The sequence below is a fragment of the Gobius niger genome (genome assembly GCF_951799975.1).
Source record: "Gobius niger genome assembly, chromosome: 6".
In the NCBI taxonomy this organism is placed as follows: Eukaryota; Metazoa; Chordata; class Actinopteri; order Gobiiformes; family Gobiidae; genus Gobius; species Gobius niger.
Window position 1 is genome coordinate 20,362,271 of NC_136857.1, and position 18,930 is coordinate 20,381,200.

The window sequence follows — 18,930 nt, forward strand, 5'->3', positions numbered from 1 at the left end:
ATGAGGGCTACATTTTGAGAGAACTTACTGTATATGTTTCAGTTTTGAAGGTTGAAAATGTTACAAATTCCACGCACAGATTTGCCGTCTCTGCTAGAGTTTTAAATAAAAGTTTTCACAACATTTTTTATTGTTTTTGTCTTGAATTTCTTATAAACCCACACACTAAGTTAGTATATCCTAATGTGTACATTCCAGTTTCTCTCCTGTATCCAGTTTTAGCTGTGGTCAGCTGGTCATACACTGAACAAACAGCTGCATAGCTGTGGGGGAGGCCGGGCCCAGCGCTGCCCCTGCCCAGCTCTGAGGCTCCATTGTTGGGGTGGACTCTGGCCCTTCAGGGGTTAACTCATGTTATCTAGTTATAGCAGGAAACTCAGTTGGTTTAGCGCAATTTAAAGCAGAACTAAGTAACTCTTGCCCCTAGAGGCCATAAGCACCCCTGCAGGTGTCACAGCATGTTATGTTTTTTACTCATCAATTGTCCGTGAGAGTAAATACTACGCTGACAGAAAAGACAAAGGGACAGAGGGATATTGTACACCTAATTACACAATGGATATAATTTATTTCACTCAAACTTGGCTGTAAATACTGTTTAAGTGGCGCTTTCCCACAGTTAGCTTTGCCCCATAGATATAATATAATAAAGATGAGCAGATCCCATTCAGCCCCATTCATTGAAAAAGGTTCCCAAGTCGTGAGCCTTAATGGCCGCTCTATCTCCTCCTACGCAGCCTGTGCATTAAAAGGGCAAAAAGGCGGGAAGCCCTTCGCTCGTGGGGCGGGCGGCGCCTCCACAGAGATCCGGAGCTTGATTGACAGGCTCTGGAGCCAGTCAATGCACTGAAAATGCTTCCAATTTTCGGGCTGATTAACAAAAAACAGCGTGGTTAGAAATATTTCACCTACCCCAGCGTGGTCACATGGGTCAAAGCGATTTTTAGAAAAAGAAAAACTTTTCAGAGCCAGGCTTTTAAGCTGTTCTTGGGACGTTTGAAGTCCCATTAGAATCAATGCGCCCAAGTGTTTCTTGGAGTCGCCCCTGGCCACCAGGGGGTGGTATTACAGCGATGTCAGCTTCCTGCCATAAGGACCATACAGAAGCGCGATCCTCGCCCATTGCTTTGCCCGTTAGCCTGTTAGCTTCTTCTTTGTGATTCCATTAGTGTGTATTGGGGCCTCTAACCCGGTGCAGGGAAGTGTGGTTTTCTGGCCAGAGACACCAGGGGGAGATGAGAGACCCCACAATCATCCCTTTAACAATTGTATTACCCCCAGAGGGACTAAGGGAAAGGATTTATTAAGGTAAACAAGATACTGCTTTAAGCTGAAGAGTAGAAGAGCTTCTGTCAAATATTTTTTTTTTTCCCCTCTTAATAAGTAGTCATTTTCCACTTTTTCCACACTCAATCTATCCAAGCATACTGATAAACGCCTTACACCATTAATGTGCAGGATTTCAGTGGCCTGTGGTGGTTCTCTTTTGATAATTTGAAGGACGTCGCTGAAGTACTGACAGAGAGGATGCACACTCTGAAGACGGTTATTACCAATAATTAATTCCAGCAGTTGTCCAAGAAGTAGTGAATCATTTTCCTACAGGTAACAAGGCCACCAAAAACATACCACATTTGTTTTTTAATAAAATATGTTTTTTTTTTATGCCACAAAATCACATTGTTTAGCACACATGAGATATTTCACTGCTGTATAAGACTCTACACCTGCAACAATCCCGGCTCACGTGGATGGCAGCAAAGGATTTCTGAAATGGTAATAAGATTTCATACGGTAATAAGAAATGAGAGGAAGTCAGTGAGGACACGAAGATGGAATATCCATATGGCATTTTACTGTACCTTAAAAATAACAATCCGTCTAAATATTGTACCTCAAAAGCACAGTGTCAAAGGTAGTAAAAGTAATTCACATCCTTTCCATTTCACCGAGTTTTTCGAACAAAGTGGCATACAGCAACCAAATATGAAAAAAAAAAAAAAACTCTCCAGGTTATGTAAGCAACAATCAGTTACGAAAAGATGAGGCTTTGTGGTTTGGTATGAAGAGTAAGGCTGTGCGTCCTCTTAAAGGGACAGTTCATGTCAAGTACTGATGGCAATACTGCAACTGAACAACAAACAACGAAGTTCACAACACGTGACAAACATGTACTCGTACATTTCACCTGACACATTTGAACTGCTCTGTGAAATGGATCTGGAGGCTCTCCGTCGTGTAGAGATTATGTGTTACATACAATATCATATGCAATCAGATCATCACATTCTATTGAATTATTGCAATTGAAGTGAGGGATAGTAGTTTTCTTCTTTGCCAAACAACAACAGTCATTGTACACAAAGATACATTACGCAGAAAGAGTGCTGGTGCAACTTCTGAAAAAATTGCTTACATTTTGAATATTTAAAACACTGCAATACATAAGCCAATGAGAACAGCTAGCATTCAACAACAATTAAGTTGAGTAGCTAGTTTGTTACAGTCAGTGCTGCTAATTCTGTGTTTGTTTCCAGTCAATATCAATGTCGCAATCCTAGCTATGTAGAAGGACGTCTAATCCATTCCAGTCTATGACCAATAAATAGCTTTCATTAAAAGCCAGCAAAACTGACAGCTAACAACAAATTATCAGCTGAACACCAGTTTACTTGTTTATTTCGCCATACTCACCCAGATACATTACACCTTTTTGGAGACCATTCCCTAAACTATAACAGATTTCCCTTTTTCACATCAAAACAAACAAATTTGACACATTCTCTTTGACAACTTGCATAACAGTGATAGCAGATGCTATGTAAAAAGGCTGAAGTTGCACAAACTAAAAACTAATGAATAATGACAGGAATGACTCCAGGCAAACAATCTGGCCGAAAATGTCTCTAAATAAGTTAATTTGTGGTGATATCATGTACTGGCCCTGTGAATTAACCCCCCCCCCCAAAAAAACAAAACAAAACAAAACCCTTCATAGTCCAAAAGCATCTCCGCGTGCGAGGTAAACATGACTGTGGTGTGTGTTCAGAGTCCGAGGGTGTGGATCATAGACGCGGAACGGAAGCACAGAGCCAAGAACCCAGTCCCCAGCAGGTCCCCCAGAGCGGTCAGGTAGGGAATAGAGAAGTTGTCAGGGTCCAAACTGCGCCTCCACATCATCCTCACGATCAGATCAGCGACATACAAGAGGAGGCCAACCTAAAAGCACAAGAGGGGGGAAATATTTACAATCAACATGTGCAATAAATTCATCGTGTTGTTGTTGGTTCCTTGAAAAGCTAACCAGAAATACATTAAGAGAAGTGGCATCACATTATTACATCACATTACCTTGTTTACCCTTTATTAGCAGCCATAAATGATTGCTAACACTTCTTGACAGAATATCCCAAAGTGTCTTTGACAGCCTTCGCAAAATAGTGTAATGTATCATACAACAGCATCTCAACCCTTTTTATGTCGTGACCCCTTCTGGTTTTCATTCAAACTACATACAGTATGATCTGGCGACCACCTGATATAATCCCGTAAACCACTGTCATTCATAACCACGCTTGTCCGAAAGCTGACACAAAAAAGTCACAATAAGTCAGTGAGGAATTTAATGTTTATACTTTATAATGTGCAGCAGATTTCCTTATATGAGGGCCATACTTTTAGAACTAATCGTTATCTCATCGGGCTGTGCCAGAAAACCAAAAACCACAGCTATTTACCATGGATGCTAAGTCACCATTTCTGCCCACAGTCCAACTGCAAGCTAAAAGAAGCATGGCAATTTAAAACAAAGAAGTTCAAAGTCCATTCCAGTCTGAGACCAATAAAATAATATTAATGAAAGCAATCATTCTTTTGTACAAAGGGATAAGGCCTGACAGCTAATGGAGAACTCCAAGCACTGGCTGAACAACAGTAAACACATATATAATGCTCTATAATAATAAATCCTATGGGAGACCAAAGTTAAAGAGGGGGTATTATGCTTTTTTCAACCACATGGCACCAGTCTATAGCACACTACAATGATGACGCAACCTTCTGTTGGTCTGTAAATGCAGTAAATTAGAATAACTGCCTTGTATAAAATTGCTCTCTCAAAATGGCTGTAGTGAATGTCTTGAAATAGGCCTCTGTCTCTTTAAGAACCTCTGACCCTTTCTGACACGCCCCCTCCACACGCTGTCTGTGGCATCAGTGGGGAGGGGGTTCTGCTGAGGAGCAGTGGTTGGTTACTCGGCTGATGACGAAAGGTCGGAGGCGTCTCCAGGAGGTGGGGGCGTTCCTAGGAGGACTCAGGCAAAGCTGTCCCTAAAATAGCTGACATCAGAGTTTTTACAGATTACTCAAAAAAACGTGAATGTGCCAAGGCAACACTTCAGGCATGTTTTTAATGAGGGAATGACATAATAACATGATGTAAAGCTTGAAAAAGTCGATTTTGGATAATACCCCCCCTTTAATGTCCTTATAAGGGTTAAGGAAGTAGTCACTTAAGACGAGCCTGTTTTCTATAGCTATAAAAAAAAAAACTCTGTTATCTTTGTAATTTCTTAATCAGGAATACAAATCTCAATTCAAGCTTGGATTTTCTTCTTTGAGAATACGGGTTTTCAATAATGTACACAACTATGGTGCGTTCAGGTTACATTCAGAGACTGGAATTTAGACCTCTGTGGTGCTGCAATGTTCTAGCAAGATTGAAACAAAAATAAGAGACAGTCAATAATAAATAATAAACCAAGGCAAGGAATAAAAATAATAATATATAAAAATATACATATTACAACAAATAAATGAATACAAAAAATAATAATATTTAATATTTATTTATCACTATCACTTATTTATCACTATAACAAGTTAACACACAGGGGTTTTTGCATTACCTGGAGTACAGCAGCACAAAGGTAGCAGAAGACAAAGGCCAAAGAGATAGGAGCCTCATCTCCCTGCAAAAGAGAGATGGCATAGAGGAAGACCAGGTGTCCTGGAACCACCAACATCAGCAGCACCCTTGCAGACTTCGAGTTTACCCCTAGGACAACATGAGAGGACATCATAATTCCATTTGTGAGTTTAGAAATAATTTATCATGTGCACTTTCTATTAGAACCAACAAGAAAATAGGAAAGGTAAAAAGTAAGATTAATAAATCATATTTCACATTCAATGTTTTTGGAGATACACTGGCAACCAATGTATGATCTGAGGACGCTGCAGTTGGTCAGGTTTAGATTCAGCAACACTATGTGCCCAAAGAATGAGATCAGCTGACTACATGAACATCCTGAATGACCAGGTTATTCCAACAATGGATTCCTTCTTCCCTGATGGCATTTGGCATATTCCCAGATGACAATGCCAGGATTCATCGAGCTCGCATTGTGAAAGAGTGGCTCAGGGAGCATGAAATCCTTTTTCACATATGGATTGGCCACCACAGAGTCCAGATTATATCTCCATTGAGCCTCTGTGAGATGTGCTGGATAAGGCTTTGTGCTGTGGTCACACTCTCATCATCAATACACGATCTTGGTGAAAAATGTATGCAACACTGAATCTTTTGACATTGCAGAAGCTCATTGAAAAGCAAATGTGTGCTGTAATCAAAGCTTAAGGCAGTCGAACAAAAATATCAGAGCATGTGACCTTTTTTGTGCAGGGGATCAGGCAGTGTCCTTGGTAAAGTATGTAGGTCCATCATTCCTGACATTTGGCACCTGTTTGGGTCATATCAACTTTTTATAGGGTTACACTCCATTGTGCCTGCAAGGAAATTGTCCCCCATTGATTTGCTCCTCAGAGACTGTCAAAAATGTCAAGTTGTCAAGGTGGGGTATTGGGAACATCTTAATCACTGTGTTTTACATTTGGTGAAAAAGGGAAGCACATCCAAACAGAAAGGTTCTACACTAGAGGAACACAGAACCTCCTCTGACATCAGTTTTACAGATACCGTTTATTGTAATCTTGTCAAAGCAAATGCCAGTCTTACCTGAGGAGAAGAACGTAATCAGTGGGTTGGGCCAGTGTTGCCTCATTTGATACGGCAACACTCCAGGGATGCTCCAGAAGTGCAGGTATGTGGATATCCTGCTGGCCTGGATCGCCACAAGATTTCCTGCAACCCCTGCACAAGAAACAATGAAGAAAGCATTAACATACAGCTTCAGCTTAACAATTAAACAACGGAAATGTGCACACACAACTCTCTTGATTCATAAGCCAATACTTAATATGCAAAAAAAACAACAACGTGCGCGCGTGCATGTATGAATGGTGATTGCTGCAGATGTGTGCAGTCATGCTTCTGTCAGTGTACCCCGGGGAAACTGTGGCAACACACGTAGTTTACCACTACACACTGTGTAAAGTGTTTTTGTGACTTGTGTCATGTGAAAAGCTCTTTACAAATAAACTTCCATTCCAAAGACCATTATGCCACTCTAGCATATGGTTCACATTTGGAACAGTGATTCAGGCTGTGCTAAAGCCATTAAGTGCATTTTCACCAGATAACTCCAATTGATAAGGAATACATCTGCCCCAAAACTCACTACATGGATTAAACTAAGCCAGCAGGTAAAAGCTTCCTGATAGAACTACCAGATATTTTGTTTATCTTCTTGATGGCACAGGCATATTCTAAAATGACTATGCCATCATTCATTGGACTCAAATTGTGATTTGTGAATAAGCAAATGCTACAATTACTTTGTCTATTGCAAACAAAAAACATCCAGTCTGCCTGGTAAGTGCTAACCCTGACCTTTAGAACTGAACCAACATGTTCTAAAAGTTAGTTTTCCAGGTACTGTTTAAGTGCTCTATCAAATGTTGATACATGTTTAAAAAGTGTGATCTGAACAGAATCTTGGTTTTAAATGGAGTCCTATGACAGACTCCATAATACTCCCTTTGTTTCTTTATTAAACAGCTTTTTTGATCAAATAAACCTTGAGCAGCCTAAGAGTTCAAGAGTGGTTTGGACAACATTTCATGGGCCCTCTAGCACCCTGGATATGGGTATATCAAAGACACATTGTTTCTCCGGGATCTGAGAAACAGCATCTATTGACTTATTTCTGTCGACTAAAAAAAACATACGCACGCACGCACACTCTTCAGGATAGCAGTTTATCCAGTCATGTTGTCGCCAAATTGGAGCAAAACACCACTAAAAGATTATTGTAAATTAAATTATATTTAAATTTTGGAGTTGATCTGTACTACCACTACATTCAGAGCCTCATACAGGGTTTTCTTAAGACCCAACTTATTTGATTGTCATAAGAAAAATCTGAGCTTTATTTGAATAGAAACACTTATTCCGTTTATTGGGGCCAAAAACAACACACATGTTCTTTTGTGTGGTAGATAGTTAGAGGCAAAAAAGGAAATTTGAAGCAGATCGGCAAATAGAGAAGCGAACAGAGGAGATTTCAACAGTGCTGCAGGACAAGTCCAGATGGGCACAGACTAAATGCACAGTAGTGACAGTGAGTCCCAGCCCTGGACTGTCGCAGACGCCAGGGCTCTCTGCAGCATTAGTGGCTCCTAAACGCGACATGCACCACCTCACAGCCAAAGCACTTCTCTCACTGTTGACTCAAATATTAACCTGGCCTCTACGTTACTCGTCTCTATTTATTCCAAGTGTGTATGGCTGGCCAGGCTTCCTGAATATGTCTCAAGGGCTTTTCTCAAAACTGCATTTGTAACACCAAGTAATCCAGGATTACTGTAAATAAATGAGTTCTTTATGGGCTCTAAGTCTGGTACTTTCTTCCATTCCAAGATGGTGGCTCTAAGGCAGAGCTGGGACAGTGAAATTAAAAAGTACACTTTTCCACATTGGGATTAAATGGGAGTTTTACCCACAGGAGCAGACGGAAATAGCTCTTGATGCTTCTGAAAACGCTCCGTTTCAAGCTTCATTTGAAACCGTCCAGCCAGTTTTTTAGTCCATTTGCTTCAAATAACATACTTATGTTTAGAGCTTAAACTTTTTTGCAGATGTTTCATCTAGTGTTACACTGAGAAATAAAGATGCCGGAATAATTTTAAGTATTTAGAGCTTAGGTAGTTACATTACTCATCAATCTCACATTAAACAATTATGCACAAATATGAGTAGAAAAAATGAATCTGTTCTCTTGTAACCTTTGTTACATTTGTCAATGTAATTGCATTATTTTCACTGTTTTGCAATGGAGTTTGATTCCATAGTGTGTACCAAAATCTTAAGCTACAATACAAAGCCAACATAGACTTTTTCCTCCAATAATATGCTACTAGTTGGTTCATGCTCAAATGTTCTATAGGCTTAATGCTTAACAACTTTATTAGATAGATTCAAAAAGAAACAACTTGGCAGAATAATTTGTATTCAATTTGCAGGTTAAAGAAACACCCTAAATCCCAACACATTGCTTCCAAATGGGAGCAGCACAGATGTTTTAGAAATACGCTCTCTGTGCAGAATCTCATCATTATTTTATCACAAACCTGTCCTATCACTGCAGAAACCATAATCTACTGTGTTATTGTCTGAGGAGGGATAAGCAAATGAGAGTTCGACCCTTTCAATTGCCAAATCGGCTCTTCCTTTTAAACAGTATTTTCTTACCGTTTATGACAGGTGTGAAGACGGCCATTCCCTTGAAGTTCGGATCACTGACTGTCTTGTCGAGTATAAGGCCTCCAAAACTGTGAAAGGATTGTGAAAACGTCTATCAGATGCTACATAGTGTAGAGCGAACAACAAAGGCTAGTACTGACCTGCTGATAGACATAGCTACAATGACAGGTTGCCAACCAGATCGCAGCACCTCGCTGATCTGAGGACTACGTTTGGCCACCAGCACCCACACAGGGATCAGGGCCAGGAAGACCAGGCAGATCAGCGGGGACAGGTACCACACATCTGAAGATCACAGTAAGTTCACTGTATTAATAAATGCAATGTTGATTGAAACAGAATGATCAGTCTAAGAAAAAACTGTAACTGTATCTTGACCCCTTTTCACCTTGATCTTTCCTATCTAATAAAGCCTATGTGCCAAATCAAACAAATTATATTTGGGTAAAGAACAAAGTACTGTATCAAATCAATGCTTAAAGACCACGTGAAGTACTCACCGATATACTCATAGAGAGTGCTGCTGACCCCAGCCAGCAGGGACAGAGTGATCAAGTCTCCCAGACTGGCTGCTATAGGAGTGGCCACATTGTCAGGGTTGATGCCCACCTTCTTGGAGCCGATGATTACTCCAATCATCACCAAACCTATAACAGAGGACAGCACACTATGTGGTCAGTATATGCAGCCTCACGTATGTCAACTTCAATACACCGTGCCTGAAAACTATTGGAAATAAATCTAGACAAAAGAATAAAATGTTATTATAATACTTCACTAATCAGCTTTATTTGTAGCATCGTGTGATGCCACTAGATGGAGCCACAGCATGACAGAGACAGATTCATGTTATAAGATTACAGTCCAACTTCCATTATAGCACATGGAGAAGTCCCAGAATAAGAACAGTATCTCTTTGTTTTAGTTTGAGGGACAATGGGTAAACCCTTATCTGCCAAATTCAGTGTGGTCTCGGGCAAATATTTGACTTCAGGACACAACCTTTTCAATAGAAAACAATGTGGGTCGTTTAACATATCAACTGTAATGTAAAAAAAAAAATGAATTAATTCAGACGGGGGACAATCCATGTAATCCATGTACTATCCATAAAGAAATAAAAATGAATCAAGTGCAAACAGAACCAATGCAGGGATTGGAGGATGGGAAACATGAGTGATTACATTCTATACTATGTAGCAGGTGTTGTTGAGAATGTCCTATATAAATAAAGTAGATCCTTTGTTTTGAAAGGGATATTTGATAAACTTCTGACCTAAGGAGAGAGCTGCCACAAAGGCAGTGGTGATGCTGCTGGCACACAGAACCGCCGCCTGGTCCAGCTCCACCCCTCCTCTGGAGATAGCTCCTAAACAAATGGCAGCCACAGCCGCCAGGAAGCCCACTACTGTGGCCTGGACCTGCACACAAGAGGACCTCAGTCAGTGACTGAATCAAAACAACAAAACATGTTTTTTTAGTGTTACCTGTATAAGTGCCAGATTGCTGTAGACCATTAGCCACTGTTTATCAGGATCATCCATCTGACCTGTGTTTGCCTGAGGACAAGATCACAAACAAGATCACAGTAAATTGTCAGTTTATTATTATGTTTGGGTGATATTTTTAAATTAAGAATAAGGGAATAAATGTTTCCAATAGCATCTTATGATACATGGAAGTCTCAAGTACAGTATTTTACTTTGACGTTCAGGGAAGTCATTTTCATTTATTCAAATGTCATGTCAATGTCAAGAGCCCTTGTCATGTTTATATGTATTTAATGTGAGTATAATTTAGGTAATGTTGTAGTACTTTGTTACGCTTACAGCAGTGGAAAGACGCGCTGCTAGTGTCATCTCCAGGTTTCCTTTTAGACCCACCAGAGCAGGTACCAGGATAAATACTTCGGTAATCACCTTGAATATCTCCCAATGCTACAACAAACACAAACAAAAAACGAAACAACAACAAGACGTCAGGGTTTAAGGCAGTACATAGTATGAACTCCTTGACATTGAAAAGAGGCACATCTTATATTCTTGCATAACCCAGTAGCCTAGTTTCCACATCTCTGAGCATTGCCTCACACCACCCTCACACTAGGCCGGTTCAGTGGGTTTAAACATGGTCACAGGCTCTGACCGCTTTCCAGGCGCTATGTCGGCTCTGAGGAAAAACGCAAACCAATAGAAAAAAAGACGGAAAAAAAGGATGAGACCGTACTGACTGGACGCATCATAAATACACATCAAGGGATCAGAGGAGAGGGGAAGGGCGTTCTTTTGCATTCATTAAGTCAGATGTGATGATTTGCATCGTGGAAGGAGGCACGGACAGAACATTGTGTTAAGACATAAAAAGATAGAGGACTTTGAAGAGCTTTGGATGTGACTGCCAGGAAGCACTCTCTGCATTTCTAAAACCCTTTAGAACATTTCTTGCATAAAATAACAGTATATTTGGGAAGAGAAAGTCAGGTTGAGCATGGTTCAAGATAAAGGCCTTTAGGTAACAGGCAATATGTAATTAGTTATTGAGTAAGTATAACAGTTGAGACGGCTGCTCCAGGAAAATAAAAGTCATTCATACAATTCTGATCACTAGACTAATTGCAGTCACAGATCACCATTGTCATGTAAAACAAAGCAAGCCTTGCCATTCCTCTATGTAGAGAAAAAAAGAAAGAAAAGGGTCCACTTGAGAATTGCGTTGTCAGTTAACTTGTCCGTCTATTTTTACCCTCAGCTCTGTACTGTAGGTCTAGCAGACGGCTGTCATATCAGGAGGCTATCTTGGGACAAGGCCCACTTCTGTACGACTGCTGCCTAAAGGAGACGGGCCCCATGCCAAGAAGAACCACCGAATGGACTCAAGGTATCAGGGGATGAAGACATTTTGTGGTTAGAGGCTGACAGCACAGTGTCCCCCCTCCCCTAGAAGCATTATAACTCAAATCTACTGTATGTCATTTGATCCTGGATACATCACCTTCTTCTCCATTTCTTATTTTTCATCCTGCAGATGTTATTACATTTAGCTCAATCTGATACATCTAATGTGATTTGGAAAGATTGGAGATGTGGGGCTCCATCTGTTGAATAGGGAGATACGTACTCTGTAGCGTATTGAAAGTGCACCATCAGCATGATGCAGAGATAGCCTACGTTATTTAGAAGTACATTTCTAAAAGATTGAAAAGTGCAGAATCTATATCTTACTTATCTATAAAAAGAAGAAGAGCATGTTAAAATGACATTAAATGTTTCAGAGCATGAAGGTCCTGCTACCGATACCATACATGAGGTCTATCTGTAAAGTTAACTTAATAATTTGAAAAGTGGTGAACACAGATAAAAGCAATTTACATTTCATCCCCAATTTCTGAGCCTATGAAACACTTGCTGGAGAGAGGAGAGTAGAACAGTGTTAATAAAGTTACAAACAATAGCTCCCAACTACTAGTGAGAAATGACTAGCAATGGAGGCCATTTGAGCATTGAAATTCACAGAAAGAGGAGCATCAACTCATGACATCAGCAGGCAGGTGTTATTGAACTCTAAAGAGGTGGGATATGAAGGATCACTTGTCTTGGTTGAAACCCGCTCCTCAAAATGTCTGTGCACGTCACTGCATAGGGTCTATCTAAACACTTTAGAATTTGCTTTATAGAAAAAAACTCAGACCTTTTATCTTCTGCAGCTGAACCTGAGATCGCCAGGTTCAACAATTCTGATTGGTCAACTTCTGTCACTCAAAGAAAGAAGAAAAAAAACTCAACCTCTTGAGGTTAGGTTATTGCAGTAGTCAGAACCTCGAATGCGATTTGATATCGATAAACCTTGCATCCCTAATAAGCAGTTTTGTAAACTTAAAACTATTCAATGCAGTAGACGGATAATTGATTTCGAGACAGAATAATGATAAACACAGGGAGTCTGCATACTATAGTTTTATTGCTGTTACAGTTGTGCTCAAAAGTTTACATCCCCTGTTTACTCCTTTTACATACCCCAGTTCTTAATACTGTGTATTGCACTCTTTAACATCATTGGCAGCTTGGATTCTTTTGTGGTAGTTGTGGATGGGCCTCTTTACCTCTTTGGCCATTCTTTTTGGCAAAAAGCCTCCAGTTCCTGTAATATTCGTGTGCTGTCTTGCATGAACTGTACGTTTTAGATCTCACCAGAATGGTTCAATAATATTGAAGTCAGGAGACTGAGATGGCCACTCCAGAACCTTCACTTTATTCTGCTTTAGCCAATGAGAGGTCGACATGGCCTTTTGCTTTCGATCGTTGTCATGTCCAAGTGGGTCCCATGTGCAGCTGCCAGGCGGATGAGTGACACTTTTCCTCCAGTATTCTTTAATAACATGCTGCATTCATCCTGAAATATATTTTGACCTAGTTCCCTGAAGCTCACACAAACCCAAAACATCAGTGATTCACGTCTGTGTTTCACTGCAGGAATGGTGCACCGTTCATAAGATAAGATAAGATAAACCTTTATTGATCTCACAAAGGAGAAATTCACTTGTTACAGTCGGCGTTCAAGAAGATCACTCAGAGTTAATAAAGTGAAGCTGATACAGGCCTTGTTGCCTCCTCCAAATGTAACCCTTATGGTTCTGAACAAAAAGTTCCATTTTGGTTTCATCATTCCAAATGACTGTTGTTTCAGAAATGTTGAGGCAAGCTTGTCTCTGTGCTGTTTGGCAGCCCATTTTTCAGTGCCTCCACCAGCAACCATTTGAACTTGTTTGTGTCAACTTGTGTGCATATTATCACCAGGGTATGAAAACTTTTGATCAGAGTTATTTTGGTACTTTATGTGCACAGCCACCAACTGTGAGTGAAAAAAACTTTTTATGTTATCATTGATATTCTCTGAAAAATAGTAAAAACAAATTAATGGGATATGTACATTTTTTAGCACTACTGTAACTATAAATCAGGCACCTAAAAGCAAAAGAAAACTGTCTTTAATAGCAACCAACTACCAACCACAAAATGTATTTTCCAAAGTTGACTTCAGACATTGTGGATCATTTTGTAGTTTATGTAACGTTTGCTGTTTTGACAACACTTACTTGTATTAGATCCATGACAATTCCAGCCAGTACCATCCCGAGTCCAGAGACCAGCAGGGGCACTATGACCTGAGCAGCGATTAGCCAGGAGCTCTCAGGAAGGAAGCCATATTCTGAACGAGTCAACTTCCATGTGACACCTCGCAACTTCTTCCCCTGGTACCGTAACTCCAGCTCCAAACGAGTCACCACCATTTTATCAGTGATCTATGTCCAGACAATATCAAACAATTGCCCCATTTTTTAAACTAAGTAGCTAAATGTGGCTAGTTAATCCTGTCCACAACGCCATTGTTTGGAGGTGAAATCGGTCTTCGGAAGATGAGAAAAGAAGTTCTATGCTTTGTCACAAGTTATTTGGATTTCAGTGTAGCGTGGCACCTGTTATTCCTGTGGTGAGTCAGCATGTTGATGATGTGTCCATTTATCAGCACCACTGGGGAACGCAGTCATTAGCTTCACTTCTCATTCGTAGGTCACGACATTCCACGCAGGCAGTGACGATTCACATCTGCACTCAAATTTCAGATTAACTTTGAGCTGAATGTTGTTTCGGAGTCTAGACACTAAGGCTAGCTTCAAAATGGGAAGCTTGACACTTTACCATCTTTGTCATCTTACTTGCTTGACTCTGCCTGGTGCAAACAAGCACTACTTTTGTCTGTTTGGCACATCCCAAGTACACATGCTGATGCTTAAAAAACAAAAATAAGATGTAGCAGTGACAGCAGGAGTTTTTGCTTTTGTCCATAAGTCCATTTCTGAATCACCTTGGTTTGCATCCAAAGCCGTAGAAACTCTATCAAATATCCATCTCCATCCTGTCATTGCTTCTTACCGGCAGCGCGTGTAGTGAGAGTATATTGGCTCCCCCAGCTTCAGCGGCATCCTGCTCTGTCGGTTGTGACGTAGCACAGAAAGAGGCTGTCTGCTCCTTCAGACGTATACACTCCGAAGCGGAACGACTGGTCCCCTGCCCTCCACCAGCATCATTATTATTTCATGTAACGTGCTTCCGCTCATCCTAGATTTGACTCCTTCCCTCTGTGTCGTCTTTGCAAATGGTCATTTACTCTCTCACTCTCTCTCTGGCTCTTTCTCTCATCCTACTGGTCGTGACTCATTCTTTCATGCTTTCCATCACTACCTCCGTTCCACCTGATGTTTTGGGTAACAACTTTAGTCATAGATCAGGTAAATCTGCATTTCGTAAAAGGTAAGGTTTTTTTATTTGGATAAAGTAAAAAAAAAAAAAGTGCCTCTTATGAATTAATTCTGTAATCTCTACACAAACACAATTAATATTTGTGTTTAATAATTAAGTACTGCGAATGGCTTGTGCTTTTGTCTGACTGTACAACCGTAATGTGATGCAGAAAATTCACTGTCTGACAGTGCGGCGGATGTCACAATACATGACCCTTCATGCCCCCAACCGTCAGCCCCGAAAGAAAGTAAAGTCACAAAAATAAAAGACTTGTCCCATGTGAGCTGACTTGGTTATTCAGAACTTCAGCCTGGAAGATATTCATGGTATGACTCAGCAGTAGACAAATGTAAAGTGGTGTGAAAGGTTTTCTGCAAGCTCTTAAAAAGCCTGTAACAGCAGCATTAAAAATAACAAAGGAGCATTTTTTTTTAGATCAAATGAGCAACCGTATTATTCACAATGTCAGCACTTATTGCCATACACTGCTTGGCCGAAAACAAGAAGACACCACACTTTAATATTTTTTGTGTTTCCTTTAGCTTTGCCTGTGGCTTCGATTACGACACATTTATTCCGTGCAGTGTTGCGTTAATTTTTCCCTAAGATCTTGTATTGATGATGGGAGATTGTGACCACTGCAAAGTCTTCTCCAGCACGTCAAAAGATACTCTACAACAGTGGTGGGTAGTTAATTTCCATGAGGGGCCACATGAAAAGCCTGAACAACAATAGCTGATAGCGGCATTGGATAGAACAATCACTTTCGGTAAATATTTTGCCATATCAAACCAAGGACTGAACCACATGTAAACCAGGAGTCAGGACTAAGACCAACTCAGGCCTAATCCATATAAACCTGGCTAAAAACAGGTCTACGACAAAACTAAACAAGACATAGGCTTACAGGGGAAGAAGGTCTTCAACAAGACCCCGCTTTTCCAACAACACGCCTCTTGCTCAGCTGTGCGGACGGAGGATGATCAGAGGCTCATCAAAAAAAAAATATATACATTTATGAAAAATGAGCGGCGAGCCGGATTAAATTACTTGTCGGGCCGGTTTGAACTCCGTGGTGGCCAATCCATGTGTTAAAAGGATGTCACGTGCTCCCTGAACCACTCACACATTGGGGGTCTCCTGGCAATAAGAGGTTTTCATTAACTTGCAAGCAAAAAGACAAGAGCTCCACATGTTCATCATAAAACATCCACAGTTGAACTACAAGCGTAATCACCAAAGCTTTGTTGCAACCACATTTGAGGCAAAATAGAGCGCCTCATTCTACGTCCTTCACTGTCCCCTGTGTTTCAGGACAGAGCACCGTGCCAAACCCATGACTAATTGTCCACTCAGAGAGCCAACAGATGCAATGAAGAGGAGAGAAAGAAACACTGGGCAGCAGGTGGAGTGAAGAAATAAGCTTCAAGCTGTGAATTTATAAGAAAAAGGGACATCAGCCAAATGTCACATTGTCACCCGAGGATGTGTTTTAGCCTTAAACAAAAGGTATTGTGCATTCTTTCTTTATTTTCCATTTCATAAATCAAAATTATAAATCAATACATTTAACCAACTGGATTGTCCTGACATAAAAGCTGACATATCGCCACAAAAAACTTTATCCAAAATTGATCCAAAATTGGGACACATGTTCTCGATACAAGTTAGTCATGTTATGCTCACTACTGCCACCTCAGGTCTTATGCGTAACTGCAGCTTCTATATTAAGCTCGTGCACGGCGGCACATCAGACTGAATTAACACCTTTTTGACTGACAGAGCAGGATTTTAGAGTCAGTTGTGGTGAATAGGTCTGAGCTCATTCTACATATTAGGACATGGCTGGAACATGTAGGGGGGAAAATACTTAGTTTTAACATTTTTAAACTCTGTATAGTCCCTTTAAGGTATCATTTATTCCGTCCACAGCCAATCAGGCATCTTGAAACATAGTCTGTCCATGTGTTTTTAGGAGGATTCCTAGGTGTGTGAGGTTTTGTTTCATTTTCACACACAAATTAAAGAATGACGCTACGAGGCTAACAAAATGTTTCCTTAACAGCTCCAGACAGCAGATCCTCAAAGGCTTTCTACATTCCTATATACAGTGAGCATGATGAGTCTATGATGTTGATGACATTTTTTTTCCAACACAAATTCAATATTGACACAACACAAGTTCAATATTGACTTAAAGGGGCTGGAAGCAAGTTCGCCATTTTATACTCACTACTGCCACCTCAGGCCATATGTGTAACTGCACCTTCTATATTAAGCTCGTGCATGACGGCAATTCGGGCCGAAGTGACACATTTTTGAGTGACCGTACAGGATTTTAAAGGCAGTTGTGGTGAACAGGTCTGAGCTCATTCTACACATTAGGACATGGCTGGAACATGTGGGGGGAGGAAAATACTTAATTTTAACATTTTTAAACTCCTTATAGTCCCTTTAAACATTGTGAATATTGAGAGGAAACTAAAGTCATCTTTCACTGTGTTGAAATATCCTCTAGGCTAATAGCAGTACTCCTATAGGTCCCATAGCTTCACAAATATTGTCACAGCAAGGAAGTCTTTGTCATTTGTATTTGTTAAAAGTAGCTCACGAGTGAAAAGGGTTGAAGGCCCCATGCAGTTTATGTTTGCATCAATGCACTCACCTGAACCATGTCCAGCACCATGCCTGCCATCACCATGCCCATCCCGGCTAACAGGTAGGGGAACAGCACCTGCAAGCAAATGGCTATGGATGACTCCTCCTTCACTTTGGCTGGCTTTTCCTCCGGCTTCTTCTTCTGGGGAGGCGGCTGTGGAACCGGGGGCACCAGAAAGTCGTTTTCATCTTGTAGGCCCGCACTGGCATTGCTTCCAGGGCTCTTATCTTTTGAGCGGGACTTCTTTCCCTTTTTCCGCTGCCGGCTTTGGCTCGGAGGCTTGTCCTCTCCTGCCATGGTGCCTGTAAAATATAATGTACGCATGAAAACATAGACATGAAAGATTAATACTATGCGCATACTATATTAAACATTTGCCAAGGTACAGAACACAGAGAGAGACAACAGGACATAAGCAGATCCACATACATCCAGAGAGGCAGTGTGACACCATCCCAATGCTTGAGGAGGCAAGAGCGTTTGCCATTTTACATTTAGAATAGATAATAAAAGCAACAAATAAGCATCACAGTTAGATCAAAATTAAACCCAGATGAATAAAATTAGCACTACATAGCACAATAATTAAAGTACCTTTTTTAATGTAACAAAAAAACAATCGAGGAAGGTCTATGAGGACAAGTTATGCTTTATCATATTATTGTATGAAGAGCTAAAACCTTGTCGAAGAAATATGCATTTTCGCGCAGTTGGCGATCATGGCAGGTACATAGCATGTTGCTGGTGCACATCTGTAGAACCCTAATTGTTGTTTACCAAACAATGAAGAGCAAGTCTGCCGATGCTCTCAGCGAGTAATGCAAACTAGATATACAACACATCACATTCTATACATTACCCAATTTAAAGCCTAGGTTATCTTCGAAAATGTATCAGTCGGTCCATTTTGCTTCCACGAGTTTGAGAAAACAGCAAATCATTAAGCGGTCCAGATTTCTGTGATTCACTTGCGACATTTCTCCACTTCCTCAGTCCAGTAAGTCCCGCCCCCGTTACCAGGGGTTACCCACTAGGTGCAATCTGATTGGACGAAAAACATTGCGTTGACGTGTAACCACGCCCCTCTCTGGTACTTGAGAGTGAGCGAGCAGCTGCAAGGGAATCCCAGCTAAATTTAGTAAAGGGTACACAATTAACCTAAATAAATACACTAATCTTGCTCTTAGTCTTGGACTTTGTTAGTTCTATCATAACCATTTGTTTTTTAGCACATGTTTACAGCTGTTGCTCATGTAAAGCAGTCTTGAAATCATTTTTTAGTATAATCCAACACAAGCAAAAAACAAATA

General features: G+C 40.6%; 1 protein-coding gene across 2 annotated transcripts; it reads right to left on the reverse strand.

Moving 5' to 3' along the window:
• Nucleotides 1–2,683: 2,683 nt before the first annotated feature.
• Nucleotides 2,684–18,615, reverse strand: LOC306963864 (solute carrier family 41 member 3). Of its 2 annotated transcripts, XM_079557612.1 has the most exons (11): nucleotides 18,480–18,615; nucleotides 17,627–17,922; nucleotides 10,492–10,599; nucleotides 10,150–10,221; nucleotides 9,939–10,083; nucleotides 9,163–9,309; nucleotides 8,803–8,947; nucleotides 8,651–8,730; nucleotides 6,017–6,151; nucleotides 4,908–5,056; nucleotides 2,684–3,219 (listed from the first exon to the last, which is right to left on the reverse strand). In XM_079557612.1, exons 2-11 carry the CDS (start codon nucleotides 17,915–17,917, stop codon nucleotides 3,046–3,048), a joined length of 1,446 nt encoding a protein of 481 aa, XP_079413738.1. In that variant the 5' UTR covers nucleotides 17,918–17,922; nucleotides 18,480–18,615; the 3' UTR covers nucleotides 2,684–3,045. The 2 variants fall into 2 exon arrangements, with proteins under 2 accessions (XP_079413738.1, XP_079413739.1); XM_079557613.1 differs by lacking the exons at nucleotides 17,627–17,922; nucleotides 18,480–18,615 and adding an exon at nucleotides 13,755–14,824.
• Between the last annotated feature and the right edge of the window lie 315 nt (nucleotides 18,616–18,930).